General features: G+C 45.3%; 1 protein-coding gene across 4 annotated transcripts in view; it reads left to right on the plus strand.

Moving 5' to 3' along the window:
* Positions 1 to 16,710, plus strand: part of MAD1L1 (MAD1 mitotic arrest deficient like 1) — a 490,537-nt gene that overhangs the window by 280,886 nt on the left and 192,941 nt on the right. For all 4 annotated transcript variants that reach the window (XM_019542036.1, XM_019542039.1, XM_019542038.1 and 1 more), the window contains 2 exons: positions 1,397 to 1,485; positions 8,339 to 8,429. In XM_019542036.1, coding sequence (XP_019397581.1) covers positions 1,397 to 1,485; positions 8,339 to 8,429 — 180 coding nt within the window. The remainder of the gene's footprint in view (positions 1 to 1,396; positions 1,486 to 8,338; positions 8,430 to 16,710) is intronic.

A 16,710-nucleotide genomic window follows, 5' to 3' on the forward strand; every position in this document is an offset into this window, starting at 1 on the left:
CTGCTCCCCCTGTGTCTAAGGATTTGGTGACCTGGTTGTAGAAGGCCACCGGGTTGGTCTGACGGGACCTGCCGCTAATGAACCCGTGTTGGTTGCCCCTAAGCATAATCTCCTCTGCCGGCCCCTCGTGGACATGTGTCAGAATAATTCTCTCAAAAAGCTTGTCCAGGATCGAGGTAAGACTGACTGGCCTATAGTTCCCCAGGTCCTCCTTCCTCCCTTTTTTGAAGATGGGGACCACGCTGGCCCTCTTCCAGCCCCTGGCACCTCACCAGAGCACCACAAGTGCTCGTACAGCCGTGCCAGGGGTCCCGCAATGGCCTCAGCTAATTCCCTCAGCACTCGGGGGTGGACATCGTCCGGACCAGCTGATTTTAAACACATCCAGTCCCTCCAGAAGTTCCCCGAGGAGATCCTCCCTGGCCCCTGGCCTGGGTGCACCTCCCCTGGGGCCTGAGGGGGGCCTGGTGGGGGGCGGGGGGGTGTGACCTGGTCGCTGCTCAGGAAAATGGAGGCAATTCACATGTGAGATCGTGGATCTTCTTGGGTGAGAAGCCTGAGGTAAAATGCTTTCTTAATTCTTAATCTACTGGCCCCGTCTCACCCGAACAATTTAAGTTACAAGAGGCCTGTGTATGTGAAATTATTGGAAGGCGTCTCCTATCCAGTGGATATGCCATACAGGAACTTCCGAGTTGGTCTGGACAAGGCACCCACATCATCTTAGCTGGGGTTCATTTCCTTGGGGAGGAATTGGTGTTAGAGGTTTAAATTCCAGCTCTGAACCTCAGGAGCTAAGCAAGTTTTAGGTTCATATAAGGGGTCCTCTGCCTTAGATGATTTGTGGAGAGTGATAAGGAACATGCCTAGAAGAGGAGTAGCGAATGTTGAATAAAATAATCCCTTCGCTGCCTTGGACCAAATGCCAGGGAAGCTAAATGGAGGCCTAGGGAGAGAGAAGAGTGTTAGCTGTGGAGCTGGCACTTGACGCATGAAATTGCACTTGCCATGGTACATTGAAACGATTCCGGTTTCCAATTCTTTCGCCTTCAGGTAGAAGAGCCACAAGACTAAAGATACTCGCACAGCCATAGGGTTGGATCTAGGAGCATCGGTTCCATTGTAGTGATATAATGATGGGCCATTGAGTCCAGCATCCTGTCTCACAGAGTTACTGTGATCTATGATGTGTCAGAGGAAGGTGAACAAAACCACAATGCACCTGGGCACCGCAGCGGCACAAATATTGCATGTTTTAAAGTCCCCAAAGTTTAAGGAATTGGATATTTAGATACGGGTTAGCACTTAAAGCTCTCCTCCCTCCTTTCAGTATTTACAACAGTCCATAATATCTCTGAGTTTGTTGTGTGAAGTAATGTCCTCTCCTGTTCTGCAGCTGGAGGCCGAGCTGAAGTTCCTGAAGTCTCAAACTTGCACAGCAGATCAAAGCCTCTTCGTCACCCAGGAGGAAGTGAACACGCTCAGGTGAGCTGCGTGCAGGGAGTTGTTTCCATTTGCTAAACATTTGGGGAGCGGGGAAGGGACCACCCATGGGTTCGAGACCCTACTCTACTGAGAGCTATACACAACCGTGAAACCAGTCCCTGTGCTGAGGAGCTTGCCATTTAAATGACAACACATTAGCATTTATCATTACATACTTTTCCTTGTAGTGTGTTTCCAGAAAATAATCTTTCTTTACCAACCGACTCCAATCTATGAGCATTTCACCTTGCCGCCGCCTCCTCTTCCCCCCTCCCTCAACAAAAAAAAGCCCTTACAAACCTAAGTCCCTGAAGCCACAAAAAATTTTGAGTCCTCTGATCTTCCCTCTGTCTTGCCTCTTTCTAGCCCTTTTCCCCCTTGGGTCCCTCCACGCTGTTTTTGGAATCTGCCCAAGTCTCTTGCACTCTGTTAATTCATACTGCAGTGGCTCCTTCATCACGTATTCCTCCTATTTACTTGCTTCCCTGTGGACCAGCATTGCTGTTTATGTGTTTGGTTTTTACCGGATCTGGACTTTAGATGCAAGACCTGTTGGCGTCCTTGTAGAGGGGCTCAGAATCAGCCTTTTGTGATACTGATGTGCTTCCAGCACTGGAGAAAGAAGAATAGTTCCCTGAGTGTGCTGTTGCAGATGGCAGAGGGATACATGTTGTGATTCAATGAGAGAGAAGTTACAAAACAACATTTCAGCAGAGGATACATAAGCATTTACAAAAGCTACAGTCAAGCTAGACAACCTTTCAGCCTATTTATTAAAGCATTTACAGCTCCTGTTCCAAAGCAGGTGACATAATAAATACGGAGCACGGAAAAGTTCATCTGTGTCCACAGTGTTTTAATAAGGTTCCTTTTATTCAAACTGAGCAAGATCAGTTAGATCTTGACAACCTGCCTGTTCGATACTGAGCTGATGCAGAGCTTTGGCTGGATGATTTTTCCTCCTCTTAATTCTTTTATATTTTCAGTTCCATCACTGTAGAAGTATTGCTGCCTCTCAGGCCTGAGAGCAGGAGGTTGCAGCAGGCACGAATTACTGACCTATGTCTTATGAATTTGCTGAACCTTTTTTTTTTTTTTCCTGCAGCTTGTTTTATAGCTTTGCAAGTGCTGCTCAGTATTTGATTGGAAGGTATTTGAAAACCACAAATGTTCAGCTAAGCTAGGTTTATGGCTTTAGGTTACATTGGAATAATGTTGGGGACGACTCCTTGAGAGGCAGTTTTTGCCAGTCTTTACAGCAGAGTTTTGAAGGCCCAGCATCTCCCTCATCCTGTTTTGAAGAAGATGGACCTGGAAACCATGCAGTTTTCTTTCCTTCTCCCTATGTTCTTATTTGTGTTTAGTGTTGAAGATCTGATTTCATTTCCAACATCTCTCAGGCAAGCTAGACCATTCTGAGGCAAGATGTCTGTAGTGCTGCAGGGGTATACAGCATCTCATTGGCAGCAATCAATTCAAGCCTTCCTTCTGGTTGTTAATATGCTTCTCTATCAGTAAAACCAGCATCATGTTTGCTGTCTTCTGAGAGCTGAAGGCTTTCATAACATTTCTACAGTAACTCCCCAGTCTCGCTCTCTCTCCTGGTTAGTATGGGCTGCAGCACCCTTTCCATTTAGGAGAAGTTCCAGTCTCTTTATTTTCACCTCCAAGACTCATTATTCAGTGTTTATCTTCATTGAGCAGCATTTGCCATCTATTAGCTGAGCAGCTTCAAGGACGGCAGGAGAAGAAAAACAGCTGGATTTCTACATATTCCAGGATGTCATTATATTGGTGGCAGATTCCTGACCATGGGAATGGATCTCCTCTGTCCCATTGTCCATCTTTTCCTGGCCTGGGGCAGAGGTCTCAAATCCATAATAGTGATTGTGTTATAGAGCTGTCCAGTGTGTGCTGTACAGAGGTAGCCCCTGAACTTTTCTCCACTTAGACTACAAATACGTCCAGCCTGTTTTCAAATGGCACCTGTGGCTGTTAATCCTACAGCTCTGCTTCTTCCTGTTCACAAACTCCAGCTTACAGTGTCCTAGGAGTGGTCACTTTTCTGAGCCATTTCTAGTGAGAAGCAATGCACTGAAAGCAAAATGGAAGCTGTGGAACTGGGCACGAGCTGTGGCAGTCCCTAGCAGCACATGTTCCCTGCCTGCTCAAGCCTTAAATCTTCTCTCTGCAGCAAAGATGAAGTTGGTCAAATGTGATAAGTGAAGAAAGGGAAGGATTATGTGGGGAAGGAATGGGTAGGGGTGAGACATTGGTTGGTTTGGCCTTCCTCCCTCCCTTCTCCCTGGCAGGGCATTAGAGGAACTCTCCTGGGTGTCTGTACTGCCAGTTCACTTGCATGCTCCTTGTAGGTGGTGTCTCTCCACTTGGGGAAGGTGCTCTTGCTTACTGCCAGAGGAGTCACAGGAGCAAGGAACATGCACGCTACACATATTCCTTCCCTTAAACAAAATGTTGTCACAAATTCACTGTGGCAGAAAAAAATATGGAAGAATACGAGCTCTCCAAAGTGGAAATCCCACCTCTGGTGAGGTGAAGGTTTTTATGGACCGTAACACATCATTAACCTACACCCCGATAGCTTGCTTTTCTGCGCTGAGCCCAACCCCTCCAGTTAGCGGCTTTTTTGGTACCTGAGAAATGGAAGGAAAGTAGCAGAAGATGGTGAGAGAAACCTGAAAAGCAGGAAAAGACTGCGCCTCCAGGCGTTTCCATATAAACCTCCCGGTTAAAAGCTAACTTCTGAAAACAAATGCAGGATAGACACAAAGGACAAAGAAATCCACATTAATCCTCTGAATCTGTATTCATGGTCTGTAAGTGAGTGCAGGCTTCTTTTTTTTTTAATCTTTTGTCTCATTTTTCTTTAGTATGGAAAGTAAATTTTCAAGTGAGAAGCTTGTGAAAGACTTTATCAGTTTTTCTCCTTCAAGAACAATGTGCTCTTCTGTCAGACCTTTTATAACTTTAAATGTGAAAATTTTCCCAGCGTCATTTCTGAGAAGGCAATTAAAGCCAATATTAATACTACCATTTCTCCTATCTCTCCCTCCCCCATATGCTCCTGTAAATTATATTTCCCGTGGTGTGCTGGTCTCCTAATAGAGGTAATGGTCAAACAGTTTGGTTTGCTGACCATGGAGTATGACAAAGTGGACAGAGTTTAGACAACAGTATGTTTTACTGAGCTGTTAATAAATGTGCAAAGGATGCCATTTTATAACCACAAATAAATAAAAATAATGTATTAAGAAAACTTCACTAAAGACTTAAGTGGCAACAGCTGAAGGACCTTTTCAGCTGGAACAAATCTGAACTTTTTCTTTCTGCTGTCAAACAGCAACTCCAGTAAATCCTAAATGTTTTCTATGGATTTAGCAACTGGGTAGAGTTACAGTAATTCAAAAGAAATTCATGTCCTTGCCAATGCCTATTAGTCACAGTTGCTGGAAATCTCTCTGCTCCACTCCTAACACTGTCTCCTTGCCATCTGGATCCTTTAATAGTGGCTTCCCAACACATACATTTTCTGCTCCATACGATAGTTTCCTCTTCTGTGATAGCTTCTCCACATGGCAGGGCCCTCTTCACAGATGGGGCATGCTGTGAGAGATGCCCTAAGCAATGGTACCCACAGTATTTGCAAGTGTTTTAGAAGTATAAATCAGGGCAATAGGGGAGAAGAATAGGGCCACCTTTTAATTCTCCTGGAATGAACTGGTAAAGGGAGGAGTTATCTAGCTGTCCTTCTTAACATTTTCCATAGATGCTCTGGTGATGACGTTACTGAGTATTTATTGGGCAAATCACATTTGCTTAGAAGGGCAAATGTTTTTCTTGGGCATGTAGGGTTTTTTCCATTATTTTGGTCCCTTCTACATTGGGCCTTACACCTGTGCTCTCTCTGGGTGAGCAGCATCTCGATGCTCCCATCTAGACAGCACTGGAGACACTTGTGAGGACAGCCTATTGGCAACAGATACACAGGTCAGAGTAGGTGCAAGTCCTCTGATCTTGGGCTAACCAAATGTCTCCCCAGGGCCTGGGAAGGCGGCTTGAAACAGCGCTGTGATTGTACTGCCTCCTTTTCTGGGTTATTTAATTCTGCTGTATGTGCTGCAGGAAAATCCTTTTTGAGATTTGAAGCAATCTTGTCAAGAGTTTAAATGTTTTTGTGTTTTCAAACCTCTCTTCAAAGAGCAAATTGGTAGATTTTCAGAAGTGAATCCCAATGATTTTTCCTGCAACAGTAAAGCTCAGTGTTTTGTAGCATCAGTATTTTACAGAGCAACTGATATTTCTTCTTTCTCGCATGGAAAACTGCTTTTAAAACAGACGCCAGTCTTCATTCTAAGCTAGACATTGAATTGACAGGTGACTGTACTTTGCCCTGGCCCCTCTCTCATTTACTTTCTCTTGTTCATCATATGATTCTGCCTTGAATTGTTCTCTCTACCTTAAAGCACCTATAGGGACTATCCACCAAGGAGGCACAATTGCTATGTAAAATATTGAGACTTCAGACTTGGGTGTAAAATGGGTACCACTATATCTTATTGTTTGCATCTGGTCAGGTGGGACACAAGGTTGCCTGCAGACCACCATTGTCCATATGCATATTGGGAAATCTGAATATATCACCGTCTTGGCCCAGAAACTGAGCTTACAGGAAAAATTCTGGTGCCGGCCAAGTACCATCTCATCATTTGCTTGTTGTAACTTAACTACTAACCACAATTGCTTTGGTGTGCTTGTGCATAGATAAGCTCTCCCCTGCCTCTCTCTCTGCCACTGGGAAGTGCTCTCATGGACTGTTTGGGGAAGACCTAGAGAGTTTGTTAATGGGTCTTAACATCCCCACAGCAGAGATCCAGGGCACTTTACTGTGTGAAAAACAGGCCAGGCGAAGAGTGTTCTGTAAATAGCTAAAGCATTAGTGAGTCTCTAGAAATCCCTCTGGCACTAAGAGCGCAGTGATGGCCCCAGTTAGCACTGGGGGGAGAAGGAGTTCCCCAGGTGGGAAGGAGCAGTACCAACTGAGGGTGGGAATGAGGTTGCACCTTGGTTCCCAGTTGCGTTGGAGCAGGTACTGTTGGGTGCTGCAATACCCAAGAGCACAGCTCTCTCTGCAGAAGGAGGCAGAGTGAAAATTAAATGACCGAAAAATTCAAGTAGCTGAACTTTCATAAGAGAACAGCTAGGAAATCTCACTCGAGGACCAGGGCTGGGAGCAACGCTCGGACTGTGCTGCAGAACGTCACTGGCTGCAACATAGATATTCTGAACACACATTCTCTACCCTGACAAAACAGCACAATTATATCAAGCACCAGCCCTCTCCAGGCAAGAAATTAAGGGTAGGAACAAGTTATTAAATCTTAAAAATACAGAATGAGAACTACATAAACATAATGGCTTAAACGTAATCCAGTTACAGCTTGATCCATTCTGAAAGCCTGCTCTTTCCTGAGGTTCCTCTGTTGGATAGTAGAAGGTGGCAGAAGGGCTTAGCTGAAAAACACAATGCAGAGGGCAGAAACGCCACCTGCTTGGAGAGGATGGGTGGTAAAGGTAGATTTCAGAGAGGACTTGAGCCAAAATACACTACATTGAGCATGGGGGATGTCTGAGAATCCTATGCTTCTGATCCTGACCTTTTAATAGCTTCCGTTTTCTGTTTCCTTAGCTTATATTTCCTTGGAAAAAAGGTCTCTGTTCCCCTGGCATGTTTTGAAAACCATTCAGAACTCTCAGTTAAAAGCACAAAATGCATTCTGAGTTCCCAGTTTTCCCACCCTCCTCTTTCTTGTGCTTCCTTAATAGCCCACCTCTGCCTCTTAATATCTGCACTCTTTATATGTGTCTTTCTGAACTGATCAAATGCTCTCCTTATCTGCTTGGACAATTTCAGTAGCCAGTCGTCCACAGTTTGTAACTATTCCTACGGCTGAAAACGACTCTCAAGCCTGCTATACTTTCTGAGAATGACCAGCAGGGGGCACCCGGACAAATACTTTAAACACCAACTAAAACAACTCAAAACCTATGGTGGTGCAACACACTGATTTCAAGTAAAGGTGGTTAGAAGCTGCCGGATTCTCTGGAGAAATTTTGCAGGCATTTTTCCTTTACAGATGTGGCAGAAGGCCTGACTTTAGGGTGACATGCACGTGAAGATTTGCCATATCACAACCTTTTGTGGAAGAATTAAGCACTTAAGCTGTTAATGGTTTCTATGTAATGGGCATGGAAATATCATTCACTCTTTTTCCAGCAGTGAAATATACCTGATAGGTACATTGATAATCAAAATCTAATTTTCACTGATGTGAATAAATATTATTAAATAGAATAATTAACTATTTTCTGTCTCTCTAAAAAAAGCAAAAATACCTAGAAAGCTGGATCCAGAACCTCACATGGGTCCATGTTTGTTGTGTGGTAAGTGCAAGAAATGCAAAGCACAAGGTTGCTGTCTAGTGTCATAATATCTTTCTAAAAATACAAATGGAAAAGTTATACAAAAGCAAAGAGCAGTAGGAGTTTATACATGTATGTGACCTGGCCAAGGTCATGCTGTTGCCATAGGAGCTGTAAGTGTTGAATTTCCTAATTATTTATGTCTTAACGTTGCATTGTTAATGGTGCAATAGTATGGCTTTGTGCACTCAATGAGTGTGGTGTTCACAACAGGAAGACTATTTTGTAAATGGTGTATGACTTGGTTCATTGATCCATCCTCATTGTGCTCTTTGTAGTGGCAGGACTATACTAGGGACAGCACACTGGGGGTTGCAATGTCTTACTATTTTTTCCCCCTCCCTCTTTACAGGCTGAAGATCGAAGAGCTGGAAGCTGAGCGAGGCAGACTGGAAGAGGAGAATAAGTGTTTAGAAATGAAATTGGAGAAGCTAACGCTTCAGGTAAGGGACAGGACCATTCAGGGAGACAGTGGTCAAGCTTAGAGAGCTTGGCATTGTCCAGGCTTGCCAGATGGGCTGACAGACTGGCAGATATGCCTGTGACCGGACATATCCTTCCACTGCAGTATGGGCAAAAGATCTTGTTGGAAGTCCATGCTAAGTCAACCCCATGTACTTTATCTGTGTACCAGCTTGCAACATTGCTGTTTGAGCATCTATCCAGTCACATAAGGTCTGAAGCTTTTTCCAGTGTTCCTGGTTAGGAGCCTCCCAACCCTTACCTGTCTAGGCAGACTCTACCCCCGTAACACCCCTGCTGCAGCTGTACTGGCAGCAGAAGCTGCAGTGTTCACAGGGCTCCTGTGTTTGCTGACATTACAGCAAGTTGGTAACAGTGACTGAGCTGTAGTTACACCACAGCTTCCACCATTGTCACCACTAATGGAAAGCAAAGCTCACAAGTTTGACCTGGTCTGGTAGGAATGATCCAAATCGGGATATGGTGGTGGGGTTGGAAAGCATGGTGGCATCATTCCACATTCAAGGGACAAGGAGGAGGAAGGCATGAAACCAGACACTTTGAATGATAAAAGAGCTGGAGGCTTGATTGTACCATGGTACTGCAGGCTGTCCCTGTCATTACCTTATTACTGAGGCAGACACTTCCCTGTCGCACAAGCAAGAGCTTCAGCTTTTCATTTTGGATATGGCAGTGAAATCCCACTCTCCCCGATGGAGTGCAGGGGGAGCGCACAGCAGTGGAGGGCACCGATTCCACTGTTTGCTCACACTTGTCTGACACGCTCTTGCTCTGTGTAAGAAGGGGGCTGGAGAGAGGAGAGTTGTTAATGGCTTTTTAAGCATTTCCAGCTTGAAAGAAGCTGGAGTGAACAAGAACCTGAGCTGGTTTGTTTTTAATCAAAGCCCATCCTGCTCTGAGCGGTGTTATCTCTCCCTGCTGTTCTCTCAGCATTGTTGCATTGCATTCTTCTAATTTTTTCTTTCTCTTTTTCTTTCTTTCCTTTTCTTTCTCCCCCCCCCTTCCTTTTTTGTGTAAATTACTTCATGGTAGAAAACCCGCAGTTTTGAAATTACCCAGATTTCAGACAGACCATTGATTTTATCTTGACACCTATTAGAGGGAAATCAAATCTCTTTTTTTATTACCAATTCCTGGAGACGGAGGAAGTGACAGCTTTGATAAAGCAGGGAGCCGAGAGCTGCTGAGCGCCTCTGCTGAGCCACGTTTAGCACGAAACCTGTCACCCGGCTCTCCTTTAATTGGGTTTCAGTCATCAGGAGGAGATGAAAGCATTGGGTTTTGTGTTCGGATGCTCGGGTCTCCAATGTACACAACAGCAGCTTTGGTTCCAGAGCAGGTTACAACTCATTTAAGTCATATTTAATCTGTTGCTGTTGTCTCCAAATGACTGCTGGCTCATTGCACTAGGCCGGCACAGTCCTGAGCACAGTTAGTTCTCCAACTTGTGAAAAAACCTATGCTGTTTATGACTAGCATCAGCTATAGCCCCTGATGGCTATGAACACCAGACTTTTAAGGTCTCTCTGCAGCAGGAAGGCTCCAAGCCTTCCTTACGTTTTTGCTAATTGTTCCATTTCTTACGTGGTTTTGTGTGTGTGGTCATTTTGGTAGCAGCCTTCTTAGAGTAAATATGATAGAAAATGCAAGACTTGGGAGCAGGATATCAACACAGCAGTCCTTATGTTGCAGTATAACCACTCGCATCTGGAGTAACCAGGGTTGTGGGAACACAGTGACCGTTTTACTCTTTGCAGGCAAGAGATCTAGACTCAAATTCAAACATAGCTAGAACTTCTCTCGGAAGCTACTGGCCCGTATTGCAATGACTTGCAGCAGTGGCACTTCTCAGAGCCACAGAACTTGATGAATGGGGTAGTGTGTATTAGGGCTTTCTGAGGCGTCTAAAAAGTAAAAGGAATGACTCAGTGATGGAAAAGGTGTGGGGAAGAAAGGAAAGGGGGGTCCTGGCTGGTCCAGAAAGGAGAGAGTAGACTTGCCCCTTGGAGGGGAGCTGGAAGGTGGGATTGTGTTAACCAGAATCTTGGTTCTAGATGAGAAGAGCTGTTGTTTGGTATGATTCAGTTGGTGGGCACTGCACAATAAATGGAAATAATAGAAAAACTGGGACTCAGAAGTGACCTCAGGTTAAGTATAGATGGAGGTCCCTTCAGGAACCTGCGTATTTAGTTGTTCCAGCTCCACCTACCCTAGGATGATAAAGAGTGCGAGTCTCAGAGGGGAAGAGAAGGCATTCAGAATGGGAAGCCAAAGGAAGTCCCCAAGGCACTCATTGCAAATGGACAGTGTAGTGGAGAAAGAGCTCCTGGAAAGTAAGTGGTCTGAAGAGAAGAGATGTTGCGAGGGCAGGAGGCGAGTGCCACAGACGGAACGTCTGGAAGAAGGAGGACCCTGAGACCACATCAAGTCAATAGGCTGTATCGAGCCAGAATAGCAGGATGGACCTGAGGCTCCTGGGTGCTAAAGGAAACAAAGGTGTCTCTGAACAGCAATACAAGAGACGCACTTTGTTCATATCTTAGAAATCTGGTTGTCTGTTTCCCCCGTAGCAGAAAGCAGATGAGGAGAAACGGAGAAAACTCTAAGTTAATTCCTTGGCACTTGAGATTTCCTCTATGGGAGCTGCTTATTTTAGGGGCTCTGCAGCATGAATCCTGAGATGATGTGAATATTTATCCATGCCCACCCAGCTGCGTGGTCAAGTTTTCAGAACTCCTCTGAGAGGAAAATACAGCCCTAATAATGGAGATTTTTGCATTTGTCCCTTGACTGCTAAGCCCCTAGCCAAGCCAGAGCTTAAATTACATTTCCTATAAACACTTCTATTGACTCCAGGTGCTACTGTAGATTTGGTTCTGTACTGATGAACCCCATTTAATATGAGTCACTTAGCAATTCATCTCTTCAATCAGATTGTTCTAGGAGAATATGTTGGGAAAAGGTCATTCTGCACTTGAATGGAGTCACTGGAACGTTCCCAGGTTGGTCTATTATGTATTCCAGGGGTGAGGTGCTGAGGAAAGCAAGGATTAAAATCACTTTCCCTCTTCTTTGAAAGAAGAGAGAGAAAGCAGAGCAAATAGTGAGGTCGCAAATAACTCTTTTTAAAAATATATATGTTACTGAGCTGAATGTCCCAGTCGAAATCACAGACTTGACGAAAAGTAAAGATCAAAGCCAATAAAGGAGTGAAAGAGGTAGGGAAACGATGACAGAGTAAGAAGACAAATCTCTGGCGGATCTTAATCTTCCTTTAAGTATAATGAGCTAAACTGTAGTTGGAGTGAAAGATTGGACTGCAGCACATAAAAGGCATTATGGAGAGGTACAGAGCTTGCCATTATGGCAGTGTAAGGCATGGGGGATGTGTGCGAGACAGGAAGTAATTCAGACCAGTTCATAAACTCTCTGCAGGCAACTCAGACTGTAGGGGACTTCTCCAGATTTCTGAGTCAAGGTTTGACTTTGTTGACAACTTCAGGTTTTGTTTTTTTTTAAATGGTCAGGGCATATTGTGAACTATGTGACCCTCACTTTCTGGACAGGTGTGTACTTCAAAAACTGCTTTTGCATTAGTAAGCATGTGATTTTACCCCCCCGAGTCTGATATTAGCAAGTAAAGACACAGAGATATTGATGACTATCTGCAGCAGTGTATATAACATCTGACATCTCTTCGTATTCTCGGCTTGCATGGGGACAGCTTGAATTATGGCTGGAGGCTCCATCCACCTCAATACCCCTCCTCTTCCAACACCCCCTTGGCTCTTGACACCTAGCTGCAGGCCGTATTGATTTTCTTTCACGCCTATAAAGACTGTAGCACGGTTATTGCTCACTGCTCAGATCTTTACGGCTAGTAAAAACCCCAGATTACAAAAACACGTGAGATGTTGGGGATGTAGGGAGATGATAGCCCCTCCATGGCCACCTCCTGTTACCCGAGACCCATCCAACTGACAGCATACGAATGTGGCAGTGGACGTTAGTCCGTCTGTGAAAGCAGCAGGGGCAGTTGGTCACAGACGGGTTTGATGCTTTCCACACCAGCAGTAGCTGTTTTCTCTGTAGTGACTCCTGCTGGCAGGGGAGGCAGGCTTGCTGCCCCGACTGTCCTTTTCTTCTGGTGGGCAGGCTGTTGATGGCACCCCAGTGGCTTTCTTGATGAATTGCCTGAAATGCTCCGAGTTATCCTTCCCCCGGTTCGTCAGGGTGGATGCAGCTCGAAGCCAGGAACAAAAGCAAGTGATCAAATCAGTGCTTTTCGGATAAAGTAGGAGGAAAGACTTCTGAAGAGTGCTCAATTAGCATTTATTACTGTGAGGAGCCTTGTGTTTACAGGCGACCAAGCGGATGTGAAGTGTTCCTTATGCAAATACCACTCTCCTGCCTTTCCTGCTCTCCTCAGCTCTTGGAGTTGAAGGAGAAGAGATTCTTCAAGTTTGGCTGCTTCAAGGAAGATTGATTAAAATCAGCTGCAGTTTGACTTAATTGGATCCATATGCTTGGAGAGGGAGCTTGACTAGTTAGAACTTCTTGTAATTAGTTCACAGCTGGTTGGTGAGAAAAACAAAACCCCAGTTACAGCTCAGAGAAGTGGATCTGTAAAGAGAAAGAACAACATCTCCCTGTCTTTTTTGCTCATAAATTTCCAGGCTCTGAAAATTGTCTAGTCCTGTAACCAGTCTGAAGTTGATTCCTCTGGGTGCATGCATCTGTGTGTAAAGCAAGCTGTACTGGGTGATTTCCAGCCCCCCCCCCTTTTGTTTCAGAGTGCGAGGAATCGAATACAGTTGAAATAGAAATGGAGGCTGACAGTCAAGGAAACCTGAGTGCATTTCTCAGAGAAAACAGAAGAGGTGTGTAGGCCGGTCTGCAGTACTTCTGACTGTCTCTGATTCTAAGTTTGCCAAGAAGCTGTGAGCAGAATGATTGCAGAGCAGACAGTCATCCTGTCTGACAGTCCCCCAGTAGTAGGGGTAAGAAGTAATTGTATTTATTTAGGCTCCCTATGAATATGTGGCATAATAGAGCCAAATATGCAATGATAAAATTGTAATAACAGCTAAAAGCTGGTAATGTAATTGAGGATGCTAATTATCCGGGGTTAAGAGAAAGCGGTGTTCTGACAACCATCTTTGGGCAGGAGGGGGACTGCCATCTGACGTGCTTCTCAGTAGTGAGGGTGGACAGTCAGAAGGGCTTCAAGAGGGCGACATCACTCAGCGAATTGGAGCCTCTAAAGCTTCATCTAGAGCAGGATTTGGGTCTCGTCTCCGTGGGAGAAACTGCCAGGGATCACTCCTTGCTTGGCTGCTCTCTCCAGGAATGAAAGCCATTTGTTCCAGAGTAAGAGCACTTTTAATTTTGAAGTGTAGTGCTCGTGCAGAGAACCGTGCTGGAATAGCCTATTCTACAATAACTAGTTAGCTTCTCCTGGGCAAAGATTATACTAGGTCATTTGTAGCTGTTTGGTAGCACATGCAATCAGTCATGTTCTTCAGGACACGTCTGCACACAGACTCACCATTGCAGGCAGTGGCACACTCACCCATGCCTACCCACTTACTCGGTGGGGAGCTGTGTCCTCACATTCATGCGGCACTGAAGGAGGGGGAATGAGCACTGCTGAGAATCTGCCTGGAGCACCACATAAACATGGCTACACTGCTTCCAGCTGGGGAAGAAGTGTGCATGGGCAGTCCAGTGCATCGCTGTATAAACAATTAAACATGTGCTAAGTTAAAATCCCTGGCTCCTTTCAGGCTTTAAATGGAGCATCTTTGCCTATGAGAAAATAGAAAGTGCCTCATCTGCTTCATGCTTCCAGAGCATGTTAATTAGCATGCGTTAGCTAACACCTTCTAACAACATGCCTTTGCATCCTGGGCTAATCAAAGCCTATCTGCCTGGTAGTGCGTGAGCACGCCCTCATTAGTTTTGTAACAGAATTTTCTCCCCGGCTTAAATCCTCTGCGGGGACCGTGGGGCTCTCACGCTCTGCAAATAAAATCAGGTGGAGGAGGGGGGCAGGAGAGGACTCTGGTTCACTGTCCTTGGCTTTTCCTCTCCAGAAGACCAGTGCTTACAATCTGGGATCCATTCCGCCCCAGAGTTGTCTTTCTCCCATTTCTACCTTTCTATTCCCCAGCTGCCCTGCACTTCTGTGCCTCCCTGTCTTCCCTGTACTTCTGGCAGCTGGAAGGTTGGTACTTGCCACTAAACCAAAGAATGGAGTCCCCTGTCCCTTCCCTAGGGGATGCAAGCATTAGGGGAACATTTCTCCTCTTTAAGCATTAATAACTCATGTAGTTAGGTCTTCACCTGCCAGGCAGCAACTAGCTTGGAGTTAAGAGCCTGAGGCAAAGTTGAGGTCACTTAACAGTCTAACTGTTCATTATGTGACCAGTGAAGAATGATGAATTAATCATTTACACAGTTATAAAACTCAAAGGGACAGTGGCAACCTTTCAAGGTCTCCTAATTGACCTATTAAATAATCCTGAGTCCCATTTCTTAGCTTTCCTTGATGCCATTCCTTTTATTAACCTTCTTTCTTTCCCCTTTGTTCCTTCTTACTTGCCTCCACTCCTTGTGCGTCTCCATTGCACCGTGTGACCCCAGTGGAGGCCTCCATTGAGCTGTGGTTCCAGTCTCCATTTCCCCTCTCAGACCAGGACTTCTTGGATGCAGGAGTGACTGGTGCAGGCTGCAAGGATCTTCCCTTGAGATCCCAAATAGGATGGCATTTTGGCTAAGGTGTCTTGCTGGCACAGCTGCTTATGTGTGTGGTCCATAAGGATTTAGTTACAAGGTGGAATAGGGGCAGAGTAAAAATAAAATCAATTAAGCAGAAAAATGCAGGTACAACTCATACTCAAGACTGGTGCTACCAGAATGGTGTATGACCAGTTTACTCCCACTGACATCCAATAAACTGCATCCAAGCCTTGTGATGAGAGGCTGAGAACCATGGGACTCTTCAGCCTGGAGGGACCTGGTGGCAGCCTGTAAGTATATAAGGGGTGTGCATCAGGACCTGGGGGAACACCTGTTCACCAGAGCGCCCCAAGGGATGACAAGGTCCAGTGGTCACAAACTCCTCCAAGACCATTTCAGGCTGAACATAAGGAAGAAGTTCTTTACTGTCCGGGCCCCAAGGCCTGGACCAGACTGCCACCAGAGGTGGTGCAAGCACCTGCTGTGGACTCCTTTAAGAGACATTTGGATGTTTATCTTGCTGCGATCCTGCCCCTGGGGCAGGGAGCTGGACTCGATGATCTTCTGAGGTCCCTTCCAGCCCTGATGTCTATGAATCTATGAAATTGATAGTGCCCATTAACATCACCCTTGGTTCAAGCCACACTATGTCTGGGACAAAATAACATGCTCAAAATGCTAAGTGGCTTATGTGGTTTATCTGTCTGTTTCCTCAGGCATATGCCATGAAATATTTGATGTAATCAGTTAGTTTTGTCACAGGCATCTGGAGATTTGCATTTTCAATTCACAGCCTCCTTGAAAGTGTATTTTCAGGTGTTTGATGCTACCCTAACCCTGTATAAACAGTCTTCTTGTGGCCTGAGTGCTACTCACAGTCTCTCTAGCAGTACGATTGTGCTAAGAGGCATGTGAGTTTGTATCGCATGCTTTAGGGCAAAGGGCTCACTTCTAATTCTGCACTGAGCCTTATTTCTCTTGCAGAACCCACTGATTACAGCTGCATAGCAAGATGACATTGTGCTAGTAGCACATGCTAGCAGGCCTGTGCTGGCTTAATTTAGCTAGTGAGCATAACAACAGTATAGAAGATGCATCAGCACAGGCTTTAACACATGTGATTTACCGGAATCCAAGCTCTCCCAGGTCCCTGGGACATGCTATCGCCCATCTTGGCTTCTTAACTGTTGTTGTTAGCTTCATTTTGCTATGTATACATAAAACACAGTGGTGAAGGGAGGGAGAGCTGCCAGTGGATCCCCCTTGCAGCCCACAAAGCAAAGAGGCTCTGGACTCATGCAAATGTATGATAGCATTGGGGGCAGATCTAGAACTTCATCCCCAGGGTGCAAGAGGATGAGGTAGAGGGGTATAATTTATTATACGCTTACGATAGCTCCAAGCCTTTGGCTACCTGAGAGATCAGATCATTTGGAGGATCTGGCAAAAATGTCTGCACGTGAGATCTCAGTGCAGCAGGACTCAGAATTGAAGGGGAAT

This window comes from Crocodylus porosus, unplaced genomic scaffold, assembly GCF_001723895.1.
Source record: "Crocodylus porosus isolate Cpor-Errol unplaced genomic scaffold, CroPor_comp1, whole genome shotgun sequence".
NCBI classification, from domain to species: Eukaryota; Metazoa; Chordata; order Crocodylia; family Crocodylidae; genus Crocodylus; species Crocodylus porosus.